Raw genomic sequence first — 20,185 nt, 5'->3', positions numbered from 1 at the left:
TTTTCCTCATATTCAATATTTTATCTACCATCACTGTGCATTTGTCCAAGCTGTCCTTTATGCCTGCAATTCACTTCCCTCATTCATCTCTGCCTCCTAGAAATCCTGGTTTTTAATAGACTGCAGCTCAGAAAACATCTATATGAGCTTTGTCTTGATGCATCTGGCTAATAGTACTTCTCCCTCCCCAAATGACCTTATAATACATCCATCCATCCAAACACACATACATATTTGTGCATAGGCATACCTCAGAGATATTATGGATTTCGAGTCTGACCTCTAGTAATATCACAATAAAACAAGTCACACACATTTTTTGATTTCCTACTGCCTATGAAAGTATAATAACAAAAGAGGGATTTTGCAACTGTAGAACTACCCTATACTGTAAACTCCTAAGTGTACAATAGTGTTATGTCTTAAATATATATATATATGTATGTATATACATGCTTTGATTAAAAATACTTTATTAAAAAAATGTTAGCCATTATCGGGGTCCTTAGCAAGTCATAATCTTTTTGCTGGCGAAAGGTCTTGCTTCATTTTTGGTGGCTATTGACTGATCTGGGTGGTGGTTGCGGAAGGCTGAGGTGGCTATAGTAATTTCTTCAAATAAGACAACAATGAAGTTTGCCTCATGGATTGACTCTTCCTTTAATTGGAACACATAAAGACCATTGTAGGATTATTAATTGACCTCATTTCAACATTATTGTATCTCAGGGAATAAAGAGACCCAGGGAAAGGGAGAGATATGGAGAATAGCAAGCTGGAGGAGCAGTCAGTACACACACAACGTTTATTGATTAAGTTTGCTTTCTTATATGGGTGTGGTTCATGGCTCTCCAAAGCAAAGACATAATAAAACCAACGATCACTCTAACAGATAAAATAATAATGAAAAAGTTTGAAGTATCACGAGAATTGCCAAAATATGACACATACATAATGTGAACACATACTGCTGGGAAAATAGTGCCAATAGACATGCAAGTTTACCATAAACCCTCAATTTCTAAAAAGAAAAACAATAACCAAAAAAAAAAAAAAAAACAATATGTGCAAAGCACAAAAGAGCAAAGCATATTAAATAAGGCACATGTTTACTTGTTACATCCTCCTATCAAATGTATAATCTTTGGAGGACAAAGATTGTGTGATTTATTGTCTCTGTACTCCCACTGCCTATCACAATGCCTGGCACATAATAGGTACTTTTTGATTAATAGGTTACTTGCGTGGGGATGAGGATTGTCTCCTTTTTTTAAAATAAATGTTCCTGAAATGGTCTCTATGTGTGTATATATACATATATATGTAAATATATATACATACACATCTTGGTTGGCATAGTCATAGAATGTTCCCATAGCTACAAATCATCTTTGCTAAGATGGGAATGTAATAGATATCAGTGATTTATTAGTCAACTGGCTAAAAACAAATAAAACTGAAAAGGAAGCAAAGTGTACAATTGGTCTCCAAAAGCCTGAGTCAGGTGTATAAGTTATTTTAAGTAAAATTTCATAAAAAAAAAAAAAACTTTAAAATGCAGTAACCAGTATTTCATACAGGAACCAAGAAATAATTGTACCCATACTGGGTAAGCATCTGTATTCCATTTTGTAAGACATTGATTGAAAAATAAAATTGGGTCTAGAAGAAGCTTGATTTCTAAGATCTCTTTTTATTCTAAATCATTTGAACAAGTTGATATAAAGAATGAAAAAAATGGAAACTTAGAGTCAAATATTAAAGAAGATGGGGTTATTTACTGTGGAGAGGTAACAGTGAAAGAGTGGCTTATATAACAGGTTTAGCATTATGATATTTACTATACATCAGTAACCAGTTCTTCCAAGCTAGGAACAGTTATTTCTTTTCTCTGTATCCCTACAACTTGTTACAATGCCTATCTAGAGTAACTATTTAGTAAATATTTGTTGATTGATTCAACAACAAAAAATAAAGAATGTTATTATAACAAAAGAGGGTTTTGTGACCATAGAAGTTAACACAGACCATTCAGGAGCTGATGAACCTTTTCTAAATTCAATAACTTTTGCCTATCTTAATACTTTCCATTTCCTTAGAAACAAGTCTTTATTGAATCCAATGAATCCAATAGAATCCAATGAATCTCAGATACATTAATAATCTTTATGAGTTACTGTGCTGAAAAATTCACAGCCCTCAAACTAACCTTCTGGTAATGAACCTTCTGGATTTAGATAGGCTAGTTGCTTGACAAGAGACATATAATCCATTGTTGAATATATGGCAAGACTTGTCACAGATTATATTTTTGCTCCTAGAGCCTTTGAGAACGTATCTGATGTCGTCTTCATGCCATGACAATGCCATTCCATATTTGCACATAAAATTTTGAAATTTACAAAGGTTCAGATGAATGAAATAACTCACCCAAGATTATATAGCAAATAAGTTATAAAGTTGGGATTCAAACTCAAATCTGGCTCCAGTTTATGGAGCCTTTCCAATTCTAAAAGTATTTATAGTTTAGGTACATTAGGATCAACATTCATTTTGCTAAAGTATTAAAGATTTCTTTGTTAATTTGGTAATGGAAAAATTCATTAAATATTGTATACCTGACATCATTCTTATGACTGAGCTATATTTATAGTGTATTGGTTTCTTTGTCTAGATCTGGGATGTCTTGAATAAAGGGAAATCCTAGGGAGGAATTAGCTTTACCAAGGAAGATCAGACATTTCCTTTGCCTTTTCTATAGTTTAGAGTTCATGAGAACAGCACTTGAACCTTGATCTTGACTTCTAGGTCCAAGTATTCATTTTCTCCTTCAATCTCAGTTACATTTGTATAATTTCTTTAAAATGAAGTTTTATAATACTAGTTTTTTTTAATATTTTCTATTGAATTGGATTTATTTACTATTAATCAGTATACTGAATTGAATAAAAGGGGAGATAAAACAAACCAATATTACAATGGAAAAATATTTTAGTCTACTAATCCAGAAGAGGAAATAAAAAATGAATTCCTAGTACTGATCATAAAAATGAAAGAGTTAAAATGTAGTTGAGAATACCAGGAGAGATGGAATTATTAACATTGAAGGAATAATGTCAATTTTTCAGTTATTAGCCCATCTGTCAGCTCCTATGGAAACACTTTCATGATTCTCTAGGTTTTAGTGCATTTTCATGCTTTCTAAAATATCATGTATTGATATGTTTCTTTACAGTATAGAATTATTAAAATATAAGTTCCTCCAGGACACAGACTTTTTTCTGTCATTTTATCGTTAGTGACTAGGGGAGTATCTTATGCATTATAGATGCTTAATGCTTTTTGGAATGGATTATTAGGTTAGAAGACACCTTTTAAATTTCAGGCACTATCATTGTTACATGGCATGCCATTCTAGTAAGCAGCACATCAGGACCAAAATGAGAGTGGAGAAGGATGCTGATTATTTACTTACGGTTTTCTGTAATTTTTGGCAGACTGTGGTAGGAAATGAAGGAAACTGCTGAGTAATAAGCAAATAAATTATGATCTTTGATGTAACCTTTGATCTTTGAAGTGACCCTAAAATTAATTAGTGTTACAAAAAATATGAAGCTGTCTGGAACAAAGCCAATTTCCAATTGAACTATCTTAGTGAAAAAAATGAAAGTCACGTAGAACCATATGTGTGTGCAAGAGAGGAAAGAGGGACTCAGAGAAGGAGGGAGAGAGGAAAGGAGGAAAGGAAAGAAAGAGGAATGGAGAAAAAGACAGAAAGTGTGTGTGTGTGTGTGTGTGTGTGTGTGTGTGTGTGTGTATTTGATAGATTGGTGGTGTCTGAAGTCACAGAAGTAGTGTCCAGGAGAAACCTGGCAGCAAATATAATTTCTACTTTTTTTTAAAGTCATCAGCTTAGAAGTTAGGCATACATCATGAGGTTTATTGTATTTGCAATTAAACAGATCAAATTTAATGTGTGCAGAAAGCCCTAGTAATTAGTATACAGATTAATATGGGGAAATGGCACTGGTTTAGCAGTCCTCCCAAGCAAAACTGAAGTAAAGAATTGAGTATGTAATCGAACAGCATGTGAATATTAATGCACAAAATCCTCTGAGTCCCCAGCTCCCTGATGCAATTATTTTCTATTCACATTAATTGTTCCTAACAGATGACATTAATGACTTTGAGTAAAAAGTGTCCAAGAGAAGATTTCACTAGATCAATGCTGTTTAGCAATAGGGTCACTTTTATATTCATTTTGCTCAAGTTCTAACTACTTTTTAACACAGCAAGGTTAAAATGATGGAGTGGGAGGGTGAAGACCATTTAAACATTAATATGAAATATTCATTTTAATGCCTTTCATTATAGTCTATCCAAATCCTTAAATAAATGTCTACAAATATTTACATTTTTCTTACTATTAATTTTCCAGCATATCATGTACAAGGATGACTAGATTTTCTCAAATGGGATTCATTAGAGTGTTTTTTCATTGGTTATTTTATTGTTAAAAGTATTTTTATCCATCAGTGGCAAGATTTCCAAATAGGAGATTCAAATTTCATATAAATGTTGGGCTACTTGAGTGCTAAGGTCTCTTCCAACTTCAAGATTGTGTGATTTTTTTTAACACATGCACTTTAATCAGAAAAACACCTTCTTTCTACAGTTTTTCTGTCCTAGATGAAATTGTGAAACAAGCTATTATTGCTAACTAAGCTTCTCCTTTGTTTTTTGTTTTTTCTTTATCATTCCTTAGAAACTTCACTCACGCATCTTGGACCTTTCATCAGGGGATTTGCTTTCAGAGGTAGAAAGAAACTCAAGTTTGATGCAATCACGAACAGATGTTGACATTCATGTGAGTTTCCCTATTGCTTTCTAATCACTTGTTTCTAACACTATTTTCTTTCTGTGAAGAATGATGTCACAGGTGTACTATTAAACTTATCCTTGAAGGGTTGTAAGGCAGTAAAAATACTTTCCTTTCTTCTGTTCCTTGAAATTCAATATCATGTCCCTGGTTGATATAGTAAGCAGAAAGTGTCACTCTGAGCAAAAAAAAACATAAATCTTTGCTATGTCCCCAAGATACCTTTTTGGGTATTGATTACATCTCAAAGTCTCTGAGAAATGGTCAAGGAGCTTTTTATTAAAGCCTATGTACCATATTATTCATCCTACTTTTATGATATATTATGTATGAACTTTTAAAAATTCATAAGCGCTGCATTTTTTAAAAAATATGGGGTTAGTTTTGTGCTTATTTGACAAAACTTTAACCAGCATGGTTATTAATGCTCATTTATGTAAAATAAGGTAACTAAAAAACAAAAGCTAGATAAAACTATAAAGACATATAAGGGCATTAAAAACTGACTGCTAAATACTTATAGATAACTTGCCCTTTATTTTACTGTATAATTTTGTCAGTCAAAATGTGATATCCTATATCAAAGGTAAATACTTTTAAGTTAAATTGGAATTAAATTTTAGTGGAATGCTATAATTTTATATATTCATAAAGCCACTAATAGCATTCAATCTATAATATGGCCTGGAGACTATATTATTTAACTGTGCAGATTTCATCCAGAAATTCTTGGCTGCCTTTCACTGTTTAAGTGAAATGCTGCTCATGTATTATAATTCACACAGTGAGATTTTTAAGTGCCTGAGTTGTTCAAGGTGGTAGCATAAAAATAAAGGATGAGAAAAATTCCACATTCAGTGCAAATGTATGTATTTTTCAAATTAACATAATATAATTAAACTAACATGGAGAAGTTAGTACGCTGTTTTGTTTTATTTTAAAGGACTATTTACATTTCATAGAATGCCATGACTTCTGAATAGACATCTTAGAGATCATTATACCAATATAACAGGAGGTAAAGAAATGATATTAATTGAATGCCAACTATGAATGCCACTCAACCACCCAGTCATCCATCCTGTGTTAGGGTAGATAGCTACATGACCAAATGTGGTCTAATGAATGAACTTCATTATTTTAGAATGCCTTGTCTATATCATATCATTAGTAATGACACAAGCATAATAGTAGAATAATTAAAATTCATATTTATATAGTGCTTATTTTGTAATTTCTAAAACAATGAAATTGTAAGTATATAAGTAAGCTCAAAATAATCCAATTAACAATTTTATATATATATATATATTACATATATATATCATATATATGTATGTCCACTATTATATATATATATATTATATATATATATATATATAAATAATACACATGTATGTATATTATTAGTCTTATTTTGTAAATAAGGGCTCAGAAGCACATAAATGTTAAATGGTTTACCAGAGATAACACCATTGGTACATACAAGAATCAAGATACCACCTCGGGTCATCTCCTTCAAGACTAGTGATTTTTTTAAAAGTCAAGAGACAAGTATTTATTACTATGTGTCAGTCACCAGACTAGGTGAGGTCAGACAAAAATAAAATAAAAAAAATACCTCCCCTTGAAAAGCTTCTGTTCTTTAGAGAAAGAACATATACACAAATAAGTTTATACCAAATATATGAAAGCTAAATACAAGAGATGGGGGGCGGGGGAGGGTGGATCTTAGTAACATAAATTTAGAGCTGGGATTGTTTGGAGATCATCTAGTCCAAACCCCTTATTTTACAGATGAGAAAACTGAGGCCTAGAGAAATTAAGTAATTAACCTAAAGTCAAATAATGTCTGAGGGAGAAAGCACCAGCAGTTTGTCAGATTAGAAGAGGCTTCATATGGAAGATTTCAGCTGACCAGAGTTTTGAACAATTCTCAAGGACGGATTTGGGAAGGGAGTCTAGGCTCAGGTGACAGCCACTCCAAAAATACCAAAATGAAAGATGGAGAATCAGCAAGAAGGCCAGTATGATTGGACTGTCAAGTACCAGGAAGGGAGGAATATGATATGGTAAACTTGCAGAAATGGGTTGAAGCCAAGTTGTGATGGGCTATAAAGCCAAACACAAGTGCTTTGATTTGGACTTACAGATGATAAAGAATCAATGGAATTTGTAGAGTAGGGAAGTGATGTGGTCAAACACAGAAAATTACTTTGATAGCCAGTTTTCTTCCCCATAACATTGTTCTTTATTCATTCCTATGCTTTACTTAAATCTTTAACTTCAGAATTATCTCTAGAGAAAAAAAAAAGATACTAGTAACAAAATGTAACTTCAGGATGCTGCCATCATGTTGAGAGTAATAATGTTTGTAAACATCATATTAATGCCAAATGTTTTTGGCCCATAATCAATAAATACTAATTGATATTCTATAACTTGTGATGCAATGTATGTGTCGGGGGGAGAAACAACACTGTATTTATAGTCATGGGGCCTGAATTCAAACTGCACTCTAACACTTCTCGTGTAACCTTTGGCAATAATTTAATTTCTCAGTTTCTTCAATTAAAGGATGAGGGTGTTCAAATACATTCCTTCTGTGAACTCTTTCAGCACTAAATCTATGACATTACTATATTTTTGTCAGTGTTTATACCTGTGGTAGGTACTAAAATGCTATGAAGAAATTTAAACTATGGTCTACATGGACTATAATTTGGTTAATGGGATGAGCAATATGCATAGGAATGGATGATTAATGATCTCCTTGATATAGGGAGCTCCCAAATGAATTCCTTCTATTAACTCAAATCATACCTTCCTAGAAACTTTAAATTTTAAAGAGTTTTCTAGATTATTGAGAAGTTAAAAAAAATTGTTCATACTCAGTCAGTAAATTTGAACCCAGGTTTTCCTGGGCTCTGATTGGCTCTAGCCATTCCTCCACTTTGCCAAGACTATATTATGCTATCAACACCAAATTCCAAATTATTAATATCAATAATTGTATTTTAAGACCACGTAGGTCCCTTACCACTGTGATTCTAGAAAAAGTTATAATCCACTTTCAGATAGGGTGTTCAGAGAAAACGTCATAAGAAAAAGGACATGGAATTGGATCTAAAACTGAAGAATGGATAGGTTTTAAATGATAGCAGAGAAAAAAAGTAGACCAGAAGATTCTAGAAAAAGGAACCAGCCATTAACAAAAATATAGTTGCAAAAAAGGTGTGAAATATATTAAAGGAACAAAAAAGATATCTGTTTGGCTAGGGTGGAGGGAAATAGTTCTTGAAGCATATAAGCTCCTGAACACATAATCCCAAGGCAAAGTTAAAGATAACAGCAGCTAAGCACTTTGCCCTCTGTCATTATAAAGGGCTGAAATAGGAATGGTCTTTAAAAAAATATTTCTGTGTCTCTTTGTAAAATGATGACTGAATAAAAAGATATTTTTTGTCCCTGATGTCTCACAGTATTCTTTATCCCAGAACCAAAACTGAGAGGCCAATTCTTGGTCCAAGTATGATAATATTCCAAATTTGGGCCCCTGAACTTTTCTGCTTCTACTTCTCTATTCTTCTATACTTAAATGCCTTGTCTTTGTCTGTGTTTTAATCTCTAAGCCTATTGAGATCCTTTTGGAAAAACACAAACTATAAATCATAAATAAATAAAAGGACTAATCTTTACATGTGCATTGTGGCTACAGATCTATTTGTCATATTTAGGGCTATGTAGCTCTGGATTGGAAGCAAGTACTCCGAAGCTTCTCCAGTACAAATGCACCTGAGTTGTCAGAGCAGATGAAGCTGTTAATAACCACCACTGTGTTATTCACTCAAAGAGTGAAGTAATAAAATGTAGGTGACAAGAAATCAGGAAAATGGAAAAGCCTTAAGTAGATATGCAGCTCAATGTAATATTTCTTAAAATTTGTCATAAGGCATCATCAGGATTTAAGCAGCCGGTGGATCTGACTGGCAGTCGTGCCAGCTGCTTATGTTTCATGTAATCACAGGTCTGTTGTCTTCTATTGAGACATACATATGAAAGCATCCTTCTCAACTAAGCTGAATCAGGCAATAAGCAAAATCTAAAAAAGTCAATAAATATTGCTTAAAGTTGGACCTGGAGATGAGTTTTTACTTTTAATGAAATTCAATACTAAGTTTCAAAAAAACCCAACAATATGCTAGTGAGACTCCTTGGAGTCTTAGATCATTTTAAAAACCAGTTATGTGGCAAGGAAGAAATATCAGCAGCAATCCATATGCCTAATGTTGGAGAAGATCTAACATTATTAAGCATATGGGCCTTGGTTAGGAAGCAAATAAAACCCATCCTGTATATTTACTTATACAAAGGTTTAATATTTTAGCAAAAGTACTCTCTGGTCTTCATTATTTCCTTTCCCAGTTGGCATTTATTCATAGTCAGCTGCAATTGCATTTGGAGAAAGGTGATAACTACTCAAGTACTAAAGGCACCCATAAAGTGTCAATAAATTGCATAAGCAAGAGGTTTTGGCTGTCTACAAGTGTCACAAAGATGGATTGTTCTACATCAAAGAGTTTCTTAGGCAAAGCTTTATACTAGATAGGAAACTAGAATTCAAAGGTAATGGAGAGATTCCATTCTCAGTGGACATTGCAGTTGGGACACTAAATTAATTTACCTTGTCCAGCTCATAGAGGCTTCATCTGTTACATTAGAGTACTATAAAGCAGTTGTCAAGATGTACTTGGACTTTTTACAGCTTTGTGGCATTTTTTCACAGCACATGTCTAATGCAGATGCAGTATAATTCAGCCTTGTCACTCATCACCTAGGATCTAGAATCCTGAATCTGAGTATGAGAGGGTTGATGTCAACTCAACAAAAAACATTTATTAAATGCCTACCATGTGCCAGGCACTGTGCTAAAAACTGGAAATGCACAAAAAATGTCCCTTCCCTAAAGGAATTTACAATGCAACAGGGAAGAGAAGCACATAAACAATTTGAGTAGAAACAACATATATGCAGAATTTAATGGAGATAATCAACAGAGAGAAAGTAGTAGCATTAAAGGGGGCAGGGAAAGGCTTTGAGCTCTCTCTCTCTCTCCTTCCCCTCTCTCTCTCTCTCTCTTCTCTCTCTCTCTCTTTCTTCTCTCTCTCTCTCTCTCTCTCTCTCTCTCTCTCTCTCTCTCTCTCTCTCTCTCTCTCTCTCTCCCTCCCTCCCTCCCTCCCTCCTTCCTTCCCTCCTTCCTTCCCTCCCTCCTCTTTTTCTCTGTCTCTCTGGCTTTCTCTTTTTCTTGGTCTCAGTCTCTCTCTCTCTCAGATACATACACACTTCTTAAATGCTTCCTTTTTGAAACATAATTTGTTAAACACTACTGAGTCCTAGAAATCTAATTTCAAGGAGATTCTAAACTCAAGGAGATTACATTTTGATAGTTTAAAGGAACATTATATGATAGAGAGATACATACATACAAAATATATAGAGAGATATATATACAAATACATACATATATACATATACATATATTAGAAATGTGGTGCATAAGGAGTTAATACACAGTGCAACCAACTAACTTACTCTTTCCAAAAACAGTGTTTGAAGTGATTATTAAATCCAGGGAAGAAAGGAGGAAAATTAAGGGCCCAAAAAAGTGACTTTCCTAAGAAGGCCTCAGAGCTAAGTAATGACAGTCAATATTTTTTACCTTTATTTTTCTGTACTCTACCACTCATAGCATAGAAAGCTGCTTTATTATAAGGTGCTATAATTATGTTTTAAGATCATTTCCCCAAGTGGTATGATTAGAAATGAAGAAATGTCGTAGCTATATTACTTTTGCCTGTGGATTTTGTAAATCCACAGAAATCAGTCAGTCAGTTAATTCTTATATACTAGGACAAAGTCAACTAACATTTCTAAATAGATCTACTTTTCAAGGTTTGTTTTTGTTTTTGTTTTTGTTTTTAACTTGTTTATAGGAGTGCCAGCTAAACGCAAAATCTGGAGTTCCTGTCCCAAAGTGCCCTGCCTTGAATATGACTAGCTCTGGACGGCTCTGTCCCAGGAACAGCTGCAGCAGTAGTGAACTCTCTTTGTCTAGTACATGTAGTGAATACTCCAGTGGCTCCTCCTACACTTGGAATGATGGGAAGACTCTCAGTAAAAGGGTAAGACCGATATTCCAGCACAGCAACTATATTACAATTTGATGGGGTTAATAATGGAGTTTGGGGGCCAATTATGGATTACAGATTTCTAACCACTTAAACAGAGAAAATATATGTGAATATTATTAGAATGTAAGCTCTTTAAGGGTACAAGTTTTTTATCTATTCCTCAGTACCTAGGAGAATGCCTAGTACTTAACAGACATCTAATAAAATCTTATTGATTGATTGATTCCAAAAATAAAAATAAACAGGGATACATAGATTTATTCTATCCTATATAGTTGATCTCTATCTGTCTTTCTTTGGTTTCAACTTCTTCATGAGTAGTACTCTAAAAAACTAGTTCATTTGGATTCAGAAGAATTGGGTGTGAATTTGATATTTACCAATTGTGGGAGACTGAGCAAGTCATTTAAATCAGAAGTGTCAAACTCAAATAGAAAAGGACACTATTTAACTGTATATAAGGATCCACTATGCAGTCATATTTTGATATAGAAACCCATATATTGACATTATCTATATTCAATTGTATTTTCTTCGTTACATATTTCTAAATTGCATTTTAATCTGGTTCCTAGGGAATCTTAATAATCTTATAATTTTATAAAAGCAGTGGAAGAGAAAAACTTATAGATATAGTGGCCTAATGGATCATCTCCTCTGGGAATTCAAATATTTAATCTTCTATATGTTGCAGAATCATTGTTTTTCTTGCCCAAATTTGCCAATACTTTTCTATATTGAAGATCAAAAAATGGGAATAGTAAAGGTATAAAGAGATAATTACTTGATGCAGTGATGGCTAGATAGGAAGAGATAAAGAAAAAACATTATGTGTTTTGGTGTTTCCTGTTGAGTTACAAGATAAAAAAAAAAGAAGACACTGACTGAGCAAATGTGGCACTTTTCAGGGGCAGTTAAGATTAATTCAGCAATTTCCAATTTGTATTATTCTCATTCTCTATCATAGAGAGAAGATTTTAATGAGTGTATGAGCTTCCTCCAGGTAAAACATGAAAATTGAAGGCAATGCAGAAATTCTGGAACCTTTCAATCTAGTTCTGTGATGGAAAGCCAAGTATATAAATGTGTTACAGTGAACAGAAGCCAGGACAAAAGCTAACCTGCATCATTATTTTGCTGCTATTTTCTCTATCAAGGAGAATGATCATCAAACTGGGAAGAATAGAATAAAAACTGACAAATAGAAAATTGAAACCTGAGATAGATAAGGAGACAGACACTCAGTTGCTTTATTTTATGTAACCTAATCCACATGAATTGCTGTACTGAAAGAACATGTTCATATGATTAGAAAAGTAGAATGAAAAAATGCTTTTGAATTCAAAAAAAGAAATTTGAATTTTGAAATTTAAAAGCTAATAATCTTGACATCTGTTATCTCAAACATTCTCCCACTCAAGGAAAGTAGAGAATACATGGAGCCAGCATGGGTTCATTAAATATGCCATACCAGGAAAAAATCATTTCCCCATTTTGGAGTTACTATCTAGTAGATCACAGATAGTACATATATACCCATAGATTATATATACATGTATATGTATGTATATATAAATATAAAAATGTATGCATGTTTCAGCAAATAGTAAAATAGAATTATTGCTCACATTCATGAGAGCAAGATAGAAACATATGGACCAGATAAGGCATCTGGGTTGATTTATAACTGATTGACCATGTATAAGAATGTTAACTAATTGATTTATATCACCATGAAAGAAGTTATTGATTGTTGTGCAATGTGGTTTTTATGCATTTTAAATTTAAAAATTATTAATAATTTGATGAAAACATGGATATTTTGCTTATCAGATATACATTTTTAATGAATCTGGATAGGATAGTTGATGCTTTAAAAAAATCAAAATCCAAAAAAATCTAATCAAACTGGAATTTTAATAATTCTAGTAATAAAAATTTTAAAGGAATAAATTCAAAACCCTGCCCTTAGGTTCAAAAAATAAACTATGTGAGTATAAGGTAAAAGAAACATAGCTCAATAATATTTCTAGTGAAAAAAATAAAGATAATTTTTTGTTTGGTGATCTGGATGACTAGTTAAAAAAACAAATTCAAGTTTGGGCTAAATTAACGATTATCAAATGTTCAGAACAAGGGACTTGGTTATTCATTATCCTCTCCTTTTGTCCCACTATACCTAGAATACTGGGCACTACTGAAAAAACCCCAAATCCACATCATTAACATGGTAAAGATAATTGAAATCATGTTTTACAAAAATAGATTGAAAGTACTGTATCTAGTTAGCTTAACAAAGAAAATGCTTAGGGTAGAGATGATATCTATCTTCAAAATATTTTAAGGGTTGTCATGAGTTGGATTCATTAGATTTGTGATTTGTGCCTTCAGAAGACAGAAGTAGGACCAGCTATAAACGTTACAATAAAACAGATTTTTGTGAAGGTGTTGAGTAATTCTTTCAATGAATAGGAAAATAGCTTAGATGGTCTCTAGGGTCCTTTCTAATTCATATTTTATCATTCCATGATTTCAATGAAATGAGCAAAATGCAAAAGTGACAAGCACTATAAGAGACATATAAACCAAGTGCTGTCATTCATAAAATAGAGAGGTCACTGTCAGATGTGAGTGAATGATGGCATGTCGTCATGGTCTTGAGATTATATTTCAATTGGGCCTTGAATATGGGTATGAGGTTAATGGGCAGAGGAGGAAGGTTATAGAGTAAAGGATATTTTAGGATGCTTCTTTGTTCTACAGATTATATAGAACCCAGGGAGGGGAAATAGAATGTACTTTCTTGTTTCAGAATTCCAGAAGTCTACTCCTAAGAAATCTCTTTATCTAAAATGCTTCTTACATATAAAACATAATCCTATAGCTTAATGGGATAGGGACTTTTTGTTCTAATCCTTTCCTATATGTTAGTTTTTCTTTAACTAGTCACTTAACTTCTTTGTAACATATAGGGCTTGAATAGCAAGTTCTATGAATAACTAGAATAGATGATATGGCTAGGGTGTGAAAAGGGATATATTTTAAGAGAAATATTAAAAAGTATTCATTCAAATGAATATAGTCCATTGCAATGTAGTCACCTTTGTAATCTACTTACTCCAAAGATATTGCCATTTGTTTTTTTTTTTTTTTGTTTATTTATTTAGTATTTTGCTACAGTTAGCAGTAGTTTCTACAGTAACTACAATTACATGTAAAAAACATTTTTTAACATTTGTTTTGAAAACTTTTTAATTTTTTTTCTCTTCCTCCTTCCCCATTCCTCCTCATCACAGAGGCAAGCAGTTCAATATAGTTTATACATATGTAGCCATGCAAAACATTTCCATAACAGTCATGTTGTAAAAGAAAACAAAGATCAAAAACAAACCAACTCTCAAGAAAAAATAAAGTTTTGGGTTTTTTAAAGTATGCTTCAATGTGTATTAAGACACATTAATGTTTTCTCTGGTTATGGATAGCAATATTTTTTATCATAAGTCCTTCAAAAATGTCTTGGATCACTGTTATTGCCGAGAAAGCTGACATTCACTGCTGATCATCTTAAAATATCTTTGTTACTTTGTATATAATACATTTCACGTTACAGTTTTATGGAAGTCTTTCCATGTTTTTCTGAGAACATCCTGTTCATCATTTTTTATAATACAATAGTATTCCATCATAATCACATACCACAATTTATTAAACCATTCCCCAAAGTGATGGGCATCCCCTTAATTTCCAATTCTTTGCTCCCAGAAAAGAGTTGTTATAAATATGTTTTTACAGATAGGTCCCTTTCCGTTTTTGTTTTTTATCTCTGTTAGGATACAGACTGAGTAATGGCAATGCTAGGTCAAAAAGTGTGTATGGTTTTATAGCCTTTGGGCATAGTTCCAAATTGCCCTGTAGAATGGTTGAATCAGTTCACAACTTCACCAGCATTGCATTAATGTCTCTACCATTTGTAACTTTTCTTTTCTGTCCTATTAAGCAATTTAATAGTTATAAAGTAGTACCTCAGAATTGTTTTAATATGCAAATATTTCTCCAATCAATAGAGAATTTTTTCATATGGTTGTAGCTAGCTTTGATTATTTCATCTGAAAACTGTTCATATCTTTTAATCATTTATCAACTGGAGAACTCTTATTTTTATAAATGTGACTCAGTTCTTCATATGTTTGAAAATGAAGTTTTTAATCAGAGAAAATTGCTTCAATTGTTTTTCATTTACTATTGCTGACTATATTTCCCTTCAACCTATTTCCCCTTTTGTTGATTCTATTCTCTCTCCTCTTTCACCCTGTCCTTCCTCAGATGTTTTGTTTCTTACTACCCCTCCTACATTCTGCCCTTCTCTCTATCACTACCTCTCTTCTCATCCTCTTTCTCTCCCACTTTCCTGTGGAGTAAGATAGATTATATATTCTATATTCAGTGTGTATGTTATTCCCTTTTTTGAGCCAATTCTGATGACAGTAAGGCTCTCTCATGTCCCCTTACCTTCTCTCCCTTCCTCTCCACTGTAAAAGTTTTTTTCTTGTCTCTTTTATGTGAGATAATTTTATTCATTCTATCTCTTCTTTTACCTTTCTCCTAGTCCATTCCTCTCTCTGAAATTCTGGAACCTTTCAATCTAGTTCTGTGATGGAAAGCCAAGTATATAAGTGTGGCACTGTTAACAGAAGCCAAGACAAAAACTAAACTACATGATTATTTTGCTGCTATTTTCTCTATCAAGGAGAATGATCATCAAACTGGGAAGGATAGAATAAAAACTGACAAATAAGAAATTGAAACCTGAAATAAGGAAACAGACACTCAGTTGCTCTATTTTATGTAACCTGGCCCACCCAAATTGCAGTACTGAAAGAACAAGTTCACATGATTGGTAGAGAATATTTGGAATGAGCATGAGTTTTAATTTTATTTTTTCATCATTTCATATTCAATTCCCATATGTGTCCTTTGTCTATACATAAGCCTTCTAACTGCCCTAATAATGAGAAAGTTTTCATAAGTTACAAGTATCATCTTCCCATGTAGGAATGTAAACTATCTGACCTTATTAAGTCCCCTATGGTTTCTTTTTTATGTTATCTTTTTATGCTTCTTATATTTGAAAGTCTTTTTTTTTCTATTCAATGCTAGTCTTTTCATCAAGAATGTTTAAAAGTCCTCTATTTCATTTAATGTTCATTTCCCCTACAGAAGGATTATACTGAATTTTGCTGAATAAATGATTCTTGGTTGTAATCTTAGCTCCTTTGCCCTCCAAAATATCATTCCAAGCATTCTGATCCTACTAAATCTTATGCTATCCTACCCGTATTTGAATGATATTTGAATTTTTTCTTTCTGGCTGTTTATGATATTTTCTCCTTAAACTGGGAGCTCTGGAATTTGGAATTTGGAATATTCCTGAGAGTTTGCATTTTGGGTTTTGTTTCATGAGTGACTGGTAGATTCTTTTAATTTCTACTTTACCCTGTGGTTCTAGAATATCCAAGCAGTTTTTCTTTTATTTCTTTTTTTTAATTAAAACTTTTTATTTACAAAACAAATTTTTTCCAACATTGACACTTGCGAAACCTTCTGTCCCAAATTTTCCCCTCTTTTCCCTCACTCCCCCCCCAGCTGGAAGGTAATCCAATACATGTTAAATATGTTAAAATACATGTTAAATCCAATATATGTACACATATTTATACAGTCATCTTGCTACACAAGAAAAATAATATCAAGAAGGAAGATAAAGAAAAACTGAGAAGAAAAACAAAATGCAAGCAAATAACAACAGAGAGAGTGGCAATGCTATGTTGTGTCTCACACTCTGTTCTCACAGTCCTCTCTCTGTGTATAGATGGCTCTTTTCATTACTGAACAAGTGGAACTGGTTTGAATCATCTCATTGTTGAAGAGAGCCACATCCATCAGAATTGATTGTTATATAGTCTTGTTGTTGCTGTGTGTAATGCTAGCCTGGTTCAAGCAGTTGTTCTTGATAATTTATTGAAAGATGATATCTAGTGTCTTTTTTGGTCATGTTTTTCAGTTGGTCCAATAAATTTTAAATTATCTCTTTTGGATCTTGGAAAATAGATCTAATTTTCCAGGACAATTGTTTTTCTAATGAGATATTTTATGTTGTTTTCTATTTCTTTGTTTTTTGTTTGTTTTTATTTCTTAATTTATCATCAAGTTGCTTCCATTTTGCTTGATTGTAATTTTGAAGGACCTCTTTTTCCATTTGGCTAGTTTGCTTTTTAAAGCATTTTTCCCCTTGCTGTTTTTTTTTTTTTTATACCTCCTTTACATTTGACCTAATCTGTTTTTAAGGCAATATTTTTTTCAGTATTTTTTGTGTGTATGTTTGTGTGTCTCCTTTACCAAGATGTTGACTCTTTTTTCATGATTCTCTTGCATCACTCTCATTTCTCCTCCCAATTTTCTTCTGCCTCCTTTACTTGGTTTTCAAAATCCTTTTTAAACTCTTCCTTTGCCTGAGACCAATCCATATTTTTTTTTTAGAGACTTTATATGTAGGAGCTTTGATTTTATCTTCTGAGTATATGTTTTGACCTTTGTCATTATAGTAACTTTCTATAGTTCTGTTTTTTTCTATTGTTTGCTCATTTTCCCAGTCTCTTACTTGAGTTTTAACTCTTTTTAAAAATAGGGATTTATTTCAAGGGTGGAAGGTGCACTGCCCCAAGCTTCAGGGGTTTTGTGAATTTGTTCTCAGAGATACTTCTAGGGTCCTGTAAAGTTTTCAGTTCTTCCAAGATAGTATGATTTATTATTATTTACTACTTTTCTAGGCTGTACTCTGGTCTGTGAACAAACACAAGCATTCATTTCTGCCCTGGAATTGTGATGAGAGTCCACTGTGACTCCTAGATATGACTGTAGTCAATGCACTGCCTCAGTACTAGCAAAGAGATTTATGTAATCTCCTTCTGATCAGTTATTTGACTCCCTTACCATCTGTTGGCTGAGAGCACAAGAAGCAGCTTCTGGAGCTTCTGATTCAATGGCTCCCAAGGCCAGTTCTTGGTTTGCTAGGGTTGAGTCTGCACTGGGTTGCCCTGCTAGTCTGTTCTCTACTTTTACCCAGGTATAACAGATTTTCTTGCTAAACTTCTAGTTGTCTTAGGAAGGAAAATGTTTACCTCCCTCTTTTTATGATTTCTGCCATTCTAGACATTGTTTAGAATCATTATCCTAAAGTTATCTGAATGTGCTTGGGGGAGACCTGGATGAGTCCCTGCCTCTATTGTAACCTTGGCTCTGCTTCTCAAGGATACTACTATTTGTTACAACAACAACAAAAAAAAATTCAAAAAAATCTTTTGGAATTGCCTTTGAAAACAGTTTCTAAGCTACCCAAGAAAAATATTCTCACTGTTTTTTAGCTGTATACCAGTTTTTAACTGAAACCTCTATTCTCTTTCTGGTTGACTTGCTTTATTTTCTAGATGGCTCCAAATAGTTTTTTTTTCCTCAAATTAAATCTATCCCTTGAGGATGGATATTGGCTACCTTTGAAGAAATATTCTGATGGCAATTTTAAAGAAAGAGTTCTAAAAATGTTTGATTAAGAACAGTATCATTAATCAAATGTGCAAATACATTGAAAGGGGCATGATTTATTTGGAAATAAACTAATTTTCTTTAAATCAGTCATATTATTTTGTAATGACAACTCAAGGAAATGAATTCACACAATTCATATGAAATACTTAAAAGATTTACAGATGTGTTTATAAGAATTGAAAAAGTATATTATGCTAACAATTGCTCAATTTTTTAAAAGTGTCCTCCCTTTGTTTTATTTTTAAGAATAATTTTCTGGGGGCATTAGCCTTTTGTATCTTTTTCATGACATTCTGCTACTGTCTACTTTTAAGCCTCCCATTGGGCAAGTCTAATCCACTCTATTTGCAATAGCTATTTTCCAGATAGGAAGAAAAGAGAGAAAAGGGAAAAAATGGGCCACAGTGGAAGATATTACTTGATGATGTTGGGGAATTTTTATTTCATCTATATGGATTTACTTTAAGGATGGGAAGTATATAAGCCACAAGAACACATTTACTTCTGTAACTATTAGAAAATAGATATCAAAAGGTAGACACACCATAATCTGAATGGATATGATCAAGATCTGGGGAAAAGGTTTTAAGCCTGAATATTAAAGCTTTTTTCCTCTTATGATCTGATTTTTAATGCAAAGAGCTATATCCAATGCATTACCAAAATTGCTACCATCAAGTAGTTGTTCAGTGATCCAAATGATGACAGTGAGGGTCTGAGGTCTTATCAATTTGGAAAGGGAAGATTAGTGATATTTTCTATCTCTCAGGTGATTTCATGAACTATTTAGCCATATCAGTGCCTGCCTTTTCTACTCACTTCTTTTCTTTCTCCTTCCTTTCTTCCATTCTTTTTATCTGAGCAATACCACTTTTTGGAGCAGATTCTAAGGCTCAAAAGAGATATCATGCCTGAGCCCATTTGAACATTTTCAAGAAACTTCATACATTTTATCATCAAATAGGCTATTAATATCATTTAAGGGCCCCCCTTGCAAGTTTGTAACATCACAAGCATATTGTCCAATATGCCCAAGAAAGTATCAGAAAAAAATCTAGTACTCACACACATAAGAATACAGAGACATAGTGTCAGGCAGCCTAATTTTCTATATTCTTTTGTAAAGTTATTTTTGTATTGTGTAGAGGCAGATAGAATAAGAGTATGAAACATATCAGACTTGAGTCATGATTGTGATACCACTATTCCATGATTGATAAGCCATGTATTTTGAGTCATTTTATTAGTAAGAAAGATAGGTAAGTGCTGATTCCTCCTCATTTTCCCCAAGTCCTTCATATGACCAAGAACACACACAAGTGTTCTTTGGAAAGATTTGCCAGAGTTAGTGGTAGATGGGGAAGCTAAATAATCCTTTTGGGATAAACTCAAAACAGTGCACCTATTTATACTTTCTTCCAAGCAAATGAAGAGTAGGACTATAATTTTCATTTCTACCTTCTCTCTTATGGACATTTGGACAAATGGAATTGCCTAACAGGATTCCAGATTC

The 20,185-nt window shown here is 33.0% G+C and overlaps 1 protein-coding gene across 1 annotated transcript in view; it reads left to right on the top strand.

Annotated features, from left to right (window-relative positions):
• The window catches only part of NCKAP5 (NCK associated protein 5), a 1,106,193-nt gene that overhangs the window by 962,435 nt on the left and 123,573 nt on the right, over window positions 1-20,185 (top strand). The window contains exons 11-12 of the mRNA XM_051985772.1: window positions 4,766-4,867; window positions 10,873-11,061. Of these exons, the coding sequence (XP_051841732.1) occupies window positions 4,766-4,867; window positions 10,873-11,061 (291 nt within the window). The remainder of the gene's footprint in view (window positions 1-4,765; window positions 4,868-10,872; window positions 11,062-20,185) is intronic.

The sequence above is a fragment of the Antechinus flavipes genome, chromosome 3, assembly GCF_016432865.1.
Source record: "Antechinus flavipes isolate AdamAnt ecotype Samford, QLD, Australia chromosome 3, AdamAnt_v2, whole genome shotgun sequence".
In the NCBI taxonomy this organism is placed as follows: domain Eukaryota; kingdom Metazoa; phylum Chordata; class Mammalia; order Dasyuromorphia; family Dasyuridae; genus Antechinus; species Antechinus flavipes.
This window is presented reverse-complemented; position numbering and strand designations above follow the sequence as displayed.